The 9,380-nt window shown below is 43.5% G+C and overlaps 1 protein-coding gene across 1 annotated transcript in view; it reads left to right on the top strand.

Annotated features, from left to right (window-relative positions):
• Positions 1-9,380, top strand: part of LOC308169769 (glypican-6-like) — a gene marked incomplete at both ends in the record, with an annotated part of 249,102 nt that overhangs the window by 106 nt on the left and 239,616 nt on the right. The window contains one exon of the mRNA XM_080544507.1: positions 1-54. This exon is cut by the window's left edge and continues 106 nt beyond it. Within this exon, the coding sequence (XP_080400633.1) occupies positions 1-54 (54 nt within the window). The remainder of the gene's footprint in view (positions 55-9,380) is intronic.

Raw genomic sequence — 9,380 nt, 5'->3', positions numbered from 1 at the left:
CTTACACGGCCAGAGGCTTCAGTCTGGTCAATGTTCCTCATCAGGAGATAGCCGGTAAGTCGCGGGGGTCCACACCTGTTTTACCTGTTCGGGATCTTTACTCATCGTGACGTTAGAATTACAAGGTTCTATCTCCATTTTTGGTCAAAATGTAGTTTTTTACATAATCTGATCCATTAGGTGTTTATTAATGCCTGTGTGGTGTTATTTTTTAAAATGTTGACATTTTTGAGTTAGTAATTCATAAAATACAAAGGTTCCATCTCACAAAACATAATGGAATGTGAAAACTTTGACGCTCAATATCTCTGAACTACCCTAAACGGAGATGGAACCTTATCATTCTAAGCTCACGTAATGTAGAATTGGTGTCTGAATCGTTCCTTCGCTGCCACACCGGAGTTAACTAAGGCAGGTCTCTCCACGGTGTTGTCTCTGTTTCACCCGAAGAAGTGTTCAAACAAAAATACTTAATCATTCATGTAGATTAGAACATGTTCTGCATGAACAAAAGTATATTTTATTTGTATAAATACATGTAATGTAAGCATTTTTTTTTAAAGTAAGCAAGTGATTCTATTTATATATAATACATGTTATTGTATATTTTATTTGTTTATTTTATTTCCGTAGCCCCTTGCATAATCTTATGCCGAACATGTCATGTTATTTATTGGCTGTAGGTTGTCTGCTGTTGTCTGCTGTCCTGTAGGAAGGCAAGGCGCTGCACCACTAGTTCAGGAGGTTCAGATGCCTTCAATTAGGGATGTCCCGATCCCACTTTTTCACTACCGATACCGATACCTGGGCTTCGGGTATCTGCGATACCGATATCAATCCGATATTTGTATAAATGTTTTGACCCCTGAATAATAACAAATACCTCCCCAGTATATAGTCCACAACAACAACAGTTAAATTAAAGACTGCCAGCCTTTATTAAAGCAACAAAAACAATACTCTGCAGTACTCAGTGACCAGTACTCAGTAACTGGTTTAAAGTTAAAACAATTTAAACAGCAGCATTCAGCATTGTAGAAAAAATTGTTATGTCTGATATCTATTTTAGTGCCTTCAGGTATTTATCTTCTCTTACAAATGGCAAATCAAAATCTTTTTTCAAGTGTAGCCTAGCAACTAACAGTAAAAACAAAATGGCTGTAAAACACAAGTTAAATATAACTTCCCAAATAAATATGTAAAGTATTCAAAATAAACAAGAATAACAGCTGCTTTGACAATTGTAAACAAAACAACAACAACAACAACAAACGTTTCTTATGTGCCGTTTCTTTGTAACAAAGTTCTTTAACATATTGTTCACTTAAGCATGAGGGAGAGATTCTTCTTCAGGAAGATTAGCTTTTCAGCATTCTGTGCAGTCAACCTGTTCCTTCTGTCATCAATAATAATTGAGGCTGTGCTAAAGAGCCTCTCACTCTCTACACTTGTACAAGGAGCACAGAGAAATTTAGCTGCTGTGGCTGCCAGGGAGGGCAGTCGAGGTTGGTTGACTTTCCAGAAAAAAATAATAATAATAATAATAATTTAAAAAAAAGAGCGCGGATCGGAGCCTTTTTTTTTCCTGGTGCGATCCGCGATCCAGCATTCAGGTCCAATATCGCGGCGATATCCGATATCAGTATCGGATCGGGACATCCCTACCTTCAACAAGTTGCGCCTCATAGGAGAACATTAACACAGTGATGCTCATAGGAGAACATTAACACAGTGGTGCTTGTTCTCTAGAGTCATTAGGGTCGGGTAGCCAGAAGGAATGTTATTTAGTTCAGTATCGTCCTGTCCTGTCCTGGGGTCATCATTAGGAAATCCCCCCAGGTGAGGTGGTTAACCAGGTGAGGTGGTTAATCAGGTGAGGTGGTTAACCAGGTGAGGTGGTTAACCAGGTGAGGTGGTTAATCAGGTGAGGTGGTTAATCAGGTGAGGTGGTTAACCAGGTGAGGTGGTTAACCAGGTGAGGTGGTTAATCAGGTGAGGTGGTTAATCAGGTGAGATGATGAAGCAGGTGAGGTGGTTAACCAGGTGAGATGATGAAGCAGGTGAGGTGGTTAACCAGGTGAGATGATGAAGCAGGTGAGGTGGTTAACCAGGTGAGGTGGTTAATCAGGTGAGGTGGTTAATCAGGTGAGGTGGTTAATCAGGTGAGATGATGAAGCAGGTGAGGTGGTTAACCAGGTGAATACTATCCAACTAGAAGTTGTTTTTCTCCAACTAGACCACTCTGACCAGACTCTCTGAGCGTCGACAAGAAACCTCTGGAGGAGAAGCAACTCATTAGTAATTACTGTGTTGATGTAAAACGGGTTTGATTACACAATACATACTTCTGTTAACATGCAGTACAAGAGCTACCTGTATACCATGTTGTGATGTCTCGTTAGATTTGTAGACTTTACATATAATACTGTATACTTCCCTGTCCCATAGTAAGCTATCCATGTCTGTAGACCAAGTCAAGTCAAACTAAAGCTATCCTACAGTACATTACTATTAATCAACACTGTTACATCAGTTTGAGGGTGTAATGTTGTATGATGTTTGTTTGGCAATGCCAGAATCAAGACATGATGTCATAAACATGATGTCATAAACATGATGTCATAAACAGATCGACGGCTGCTGGTTTCGCTCTGAGACACTCCCAGCTTCATGATTAAGACACAATGTAAACGAACAGCAACGACTCCTCTTGTCTCTTCTCCTCTTCTCCTCTTCTCCTCACACTCGTTACAAAACTCTCCCCTCCTCAGCGATCTCTTAACTGTCCAGGAGACCTTTAGTAGGCTGCGAGTGTGACTGAGGAGAATCAGCTAGCAGCTGTTGCAGAACAAGATGTTGCAGCTCAAAGATGTTCTTCTCGTGTCACCTGTTGCCCCATTCTGACACGAGCCAACCTGGTGTCTCCTCCACACACACTCTCTCCTGTAGGCCAACCTGGTGTCTCCTCCACACACACTCTCTCCTGTAGGACAACCTGGTGTCTCCTCCACACACGCTGTCTCCTGTAGGACAACCTGGTGTCTCCTCCACACACGCTGTCTCCTGTAGGACAACCTGGTGTCTCCTCCACACACACTCTCTCCTGTAGGCCAACCTGGTGTCTCCTCCACACACGCTGTCTCCTGTAGGACAACCTGGTGTCTCCTTCACACACGCTGTCTCCTGTAGGACAACCTGGTGTGTCCTCCACACACGCTGTCTCCTGTAGGACAACCTGGTGTGTCCTCCACACACACTCTCTCCTGTAGGACAACCTGGTGTCTCCTCCACACACACTCTCTCCTGTAGGCCAACCTGGTGTCTCCTCCACACACACTCTCTCCTGTAGGACAACCTGGTGTCTCCTCCACACACACTCTCTCCTGTAGGACAACCTGGTGTCTCCTCCACACACGCTGTCTCCTGTAGGACAACCTGGTGTGTCCTCCACACACACTCTCTCCTGTAGGACAACCTGGTGTCTCCTCCACACACACTCTCTCCTGTAGGACAACCTGGTGTCTCCTCCACACACGCTGTCTCCTGTAGGCCAACCTGGTGTCTCCTCCACACACACTCTCTCCTGTAGGACAACCTGGTGTCTCCTCCACACACACTCTCTCCTGTAGGACAACCTGGTGTCTCCTCCACACACGCTGTCTCCTGTAGGCCAGGTCACATTATGTAGTCAGAGAGAGTCAGACTCACCAGCAGGGGGCTCTGTGTACACAGTGCCCAGGCTTTAACCTCCACTCAGTCTGGGTGTTTATAAACTCCTCAAGGCGAGGGGGCTTAGTTTTAATTCACACTCATCGCCGCGGCCCAGATAAGGCCGTTATTATCTGTCGTGTGGTAAATCACATTTATACTGAGACCAGGGAAGCAGATTAGTTGAAGGCAGCGTTCTAGACTGTTGGGAGCGTTCTAGACTGTTCTATGAGGAGGGGGGAGGAAGCTTGTAAGGCCGGCGGTGATGCTGTGTTGCTTCCTCTTACAAACCAAAAAGGGGCTTTAAGAAGCTAATTAATCTCTGTGTTACACTGGTTCTAAGGCTTTAATAAGCAAATTAATGATCTCTGTTAGTCTGGTTCTAAGGCTTTAATAAGCAAATTAATGATCTCTGTTAGTCTGGTTCTAAGGCTTTAATAAGCTAATTAATGATCTCTGTTAGTCTGGTTCTAAGGCTTTAATAAGCAAATTAATGATCTCTGTTAGTCTGGTTCTAAGGCTTTAATAAGCAAATTAATGATCTCTGTTAGTCTGGTTCTAAGGCTTTAATAAGCAAATTAATGATCTCTGTTAGTCTGGTTCTAAGGCTTTAATAAGCTAATTAATGATCTCTGTTAGTCTGGTTCTAAGGCTTTAATAAGCTAATTAATGATCTCTGTTAGTCTGGTTCTAAGGCTTTAATAAGCAAATTAATGATCTCTGTGTTACACTGGTTCTAAGGCTTTAATACGCTAATTAATGATCTCTGTGTTACACTGGTTCTAAGGCTTTAATACGCTAATTAATGATCTCTGTTAGACTGGTTCTAAGGCTTTAATAAGCAAATTAATGATCTCTGTGTTACACTGGTTCTAAGGCTTTAATAAGCTAATTAAGGATATCTGTGTTACACTGGTTCTAAGGCAGTGATCAGGCAGCACAGTTATATCTGAGTCCTCTGGTACTGGGGGGAACGGAGGGCTCTGTGTGTGTGTGTGTGTGTGTGTGTGTGTGTGTGTGTGTGTGTGTGTGTGTGTGTGTGTGTGTGTGTGTGTGTGTGTGTGTGTGTGAGGGACTAGAGGGTAGCTGTGTGTGTGTGTGCGTGTGTGCACGCTTTACATTACTGTTCTGTAGAAGCCATCTACAGGGTGTATTGTGCATTATCCACAGCAGTTACACTTAAATAGGAACATCATATTTTTCTAAATTTCGTTGTTTGGTACCTGTACTGTAGCAATGACAATAAAGTCCATTCATTCATTCATTCATTCATTCATTCATTCATCCTGTACACTGGAACCGTCTGAAATATGAACTGTTCTACATCAGAATAGGTAAGGTACTTAGGTAAGGTACATGTTGACAGTAGGTAAGGTACTTAGGTAAGGTAAATGTTGACAGTAGGTAGGTAAGGCCTATTCTGGTGTGAATGATTGATGCTGTCTCTCCAGCTTTGTCTGCCACACAAGTGGAGCCGATTGCAAGTTCACCACAGATGACAGAATGAGCCACAGGCAGTGAAAGGATGAGCCAAGAATAGGATGTACTGCATCTGCAGTAATAGCATGAGCCCCCCCCCACACACACACACACACACCCCAGTACTCATACTCTAGCATGACTAACTCTCTGGACCCCCTCTCCCCTCCCCACGAGTAGCATGATCACACCAACATCCCCCCTCCCTCACTCTCCACCAGTGACCTCAACTCTCTTCTGGACCCCTTCTGGGTTGGTTATAGAGGCACAGTACAGTACTGTAACAGCAGGTTGTAGAGGAGGTGACTTCATACGTGTGGATTCCTTTTGATCTCCTTCTGATGTTTGACATGTAAAGTTCATCTTTCATCTATGGTTCATTAACATGGGTGATTATACATGCATGTATGGTATATGATATGGCTTGAATAGGCCTACACTAATAAATAAATAAATAAATATATACAATTTAATTAATTAATTTAGCCATTTAGCAGACGCTTTTAATCCAAAGTGACTTACAATTACGAATTACAGGGACATTCCTACTGGAGTAACTGAGGGCTAAGTGCCTTACTCAAGGGCACACTAGTAGTGGTGCGGTTTCAGGCGGGATTTGAACTCACAACCTTCCGATCACAAGTCCAACTCACTATCCACTAGACCATACACTGTAGTGTATGTATGTGCTATGTGTAGGTCCTCTGTGGCTCAGTTGGTAGAGCATGGCGCTGACAACACTTAGGTTGCAGGTTTGATTCCCGCTGGGACCATATATACTGACATGTATATGCACTCACTGCAATGTAAGACGCTTTGGATAAAAGCGTCAGATAAATGGCATATCTTTTTCATATATATATTTTTTTTCAATACTGCAGTCCCATCCCCTCTCTCTCTCTCTCTCTCTCTCTCTCTCTCTCTCTCTCTCTCTCTCTCTCTCTCTCTCTCTCTCTCTCTCTCTCTCTTTCTCTCTCTCTCTCTCTCTCTCTCTCTCTGTGTCTCTCTGGGTGCGATCACCCAGCCAATCTCTCTCTCTCTCCATTGACTAACATCAAGCGCCAATATTTAATTCCTGGGCTGATTTTCTCTCAGTCTGACTCCACGTGTGTCGGTGGAAAGGCCTTGTGTGTGTGTGTGTGTGTGTGTGTGTGTGTGTGTGTGTGTTAGTTTCTTCCGAGGGAAGGGTTTTCCTGCCCGCAGCCGGGCCTGAACATTACAGTTTTTCCTGGTTGTTTAAACAGATTTTTGGGAACATCAGACACAATGTGCACAATCTCTAACTCATTTACCAACTGCTAAACCAATTCTGCTAAACTCCAAGCACATTTTCCTGCTTTAGACTCATCTTCCCATTCCATACCACACATTTCCTGCTTTAGACTCATCTTCCCATTCCATACCACACATTTCCTGCTTTAGACTCATCTTCCCATTCCATACCACACATCTTTCAGCTCACTAAACACAATTCTCCATATCTTGCACACTCTTCCTGATTTTCCACTCCTGATGTTCACTCAGAACACACTGCCAATCACATTCCTAAACTCCAAAGGCTGTTGTGCACTTTGCAATCATCAATTTGGATGATTGTGGATGAGATCTTGTGGCCAGGCAGGGACCAGAGGGAGGATGCAGCCTAGTTTTGTTTTGTTTACGTTTGTTTATATATTCTCATTGGCTGTAATTCCATTTCCTGTTTTCATCCTTCATGTTCATCATTCATGTTTGCCCTGACATACAGTAGTCTATGCATAGATTTGGGGCACAAATAAAATATAATTCGATGTCAAAATATTGTGTGTTTTCTCTTTGGGTATACAGTACATACAACAATATATGTCGATATTTCACATCCAACAGGTGAAACACTGAACATGCAAAGTCCTGATTCCACTGCTAAGGCATTCCTACAGTGTTTTCCATTAATATATAGTGTTTTCCATTTTGCACATCAGTGTTCAATGAGTCCTTGGAATGTCTACTCGTATGATGTATGTGTTTGAGTTTTGAGAGCAAAGTGTGCTTGTGCAAAGGAAGTATAGGATTTAGCATTTTGTGCTTGAGTTTTGAGGGCAAAGTGTGCTTGTGCAAAGGAAGTGTAGGATTTAGCATTTTGGGCTTGAGTTTTGAGGGCAAAGTGTGCTTGTGCAAAGGAAGTGTAGGATTTAGCATTTTGTGTGTGAGTCTTTGTGGTATTCTGTAGTAAGAAAGTAGTTCGTAAAAGAATGAGACCGGGAGACACGCAGCTGCTGTTCAATTCGCCATTTATTCAACTCCCGTTCTTCACCTCCGGAAGTGCATACATCACTTCCGTCACTGCATACATCACTTGCATACTAGCGCCCACTGGCGGTATAAACAGGACACAACATTTCCCCCTTTCTTAAAGGGATTACAGTCCTCAACGAATGCAATATTCTGTAGACTGGTGTCAGTACAATTGAAATAAAATGAAAACGAAGGAAATGAAAATGAATGAATCAGCATAATGAATAACAACAATAAACAGTTTATGACAGTGAAACATGAAATGCACATTCACTTTTGTCATTGCATTGTAGGACCTTTTTGTACTAAGTTAGAACCGTGTTCTATCCTACCCTTTTAGTACGTTCTCTACGGCACAAAGTCTACCAGCCACCTAGGTGGGTTTCTGACTCTCAGGTTCCTTCTTGGACCTGGTTCATTAAACACATTCTCTGTCTCGGGCACCATGAACTCCTCTAGCTCAATCTCCTTTTCACCACTGGTGCCAGACAGAGCATCCTTGGGGAAGCGTGTAAGCTTGGATGCATTCCATTTTCGACCATCACTGAGCAGGTATGTATTCTGTCCTGCTTTACTAACTACTGTCAGCGGTTCTGTGAATCTTGATGATCCCTTTTTTACATGCTCCGGTCTGCGGACACGTACGGTGTCATTCACTTGGAACATGGGCACTTTCGCTCCCCTCATTCTGTCTGTGTACTCCTTACTCTCCTGTTGCTTGCGTCTCACTGTCTCCTGCACTTTCTCATGTGACTTAGTTTGGTGTGAGACAGGGAGGACATTTAGTTTTGTACGCATCTTTCTGTTCCTCAGCAACTCAAAGGGAGTAGCTCCTGTAGTAGCATGCGGCGTAGCGCGATAGTTCAGTAAGAACTCTGTTACTACATGTTTCCATGGCTTGTGCATTCTCTCAGCCGTCTGAATACACTCTTTGAGAACTCGATTAAATCTCTCAATAGCCCCGTTGGCTCTTGGATAATAAACACTGGAACGCAGGTGCTTTATCTCTCTCTCTCCCAGAAAGCTTGCAAAAGCATGGGAAGTAAACTGACATCCGTTGTCAGAGACCAGGAAGGAAGGGTTACCTTCACGACTAAACACTGTAGTCAAGAAGCTAATAACCGCCTCTGTAGTTACAGTAGAGACAAACGCCACCTCTGGCCACTTACTGTAATAGTCTGTGAGTGTAATAGCATAACGGCAGTCCCATGTCGCACAGTCAAAGGGACCAACAATGTCAATGGCCACCTTCTCCCATGGTCCACCTGGCAGTTCCACTGGGGTAAGTGGTGCAGGCGCAGTTTTGGCTGTTTTGTCATTGTATTGACAGGGTACACATGAGCCTACTAATGTCTGGACACATTTGTCCATTTGCGGCCACCAATATAGCTCTCGTAGTCTCTGTTTAGTACGCACTATTCCCTGATGCGCTTCATGAGCTAAATTTACAACTTTAGACCGTAGTGTAGTAGGAACAACCACACGGTCGGGGCCTCTCATGACAAGTAGTTCATCCACAGCCAGTTCATCTCTCACTCTAAAATATGGAGCAAGTTCCTTTGTCACATTCTTACTGCATTTTGGCCAACCTTTCTGTATCTGCTGTCTCAGTTGAGTCAGTTCAGGACAGGCCTCACAGGCAGCAGTGAACTCGGTCACAGATATGGCATGTGAGGAACCTGTGAACACAGTAGCCACCATGTCTGGCTCCTCCTCCACCTCTCCTGTCGAAGGCAGAGGGAGTCTGGACAAACAGTCAGCAGTCACATTACGTTTCCCTGGATGGTAAGTGACATCATAAGTAAAGCATAGTAGACGTGCAGACCATCTCGCTATTCTCAGACCTGCGCGACCCGTACCCCTGGAAGTGAGTAGAGTTGTCAACGCTTGGTGGTCTGTGCGTAGGACAAAACGATGTC

The sequence above is a fragment of the Nansenia antarctica genome, assembly GCF_963989245.1.
Source record: "Nansenia antarctica genome assembly, chromosome: 13".
Taxonomy (NCBI): domain Eukaryota; kingdom Metazoa; phylum Chordata; class Actinopteri; order Argentiniformes; family Microstomatidae; genus Nansenia; species Nansenia antarctica.
The sequence above is the reverse complement of the archived record's forward strand: the minus strand, read 5'-3'. Positions and strand labels throughout refer to the sequence as shown.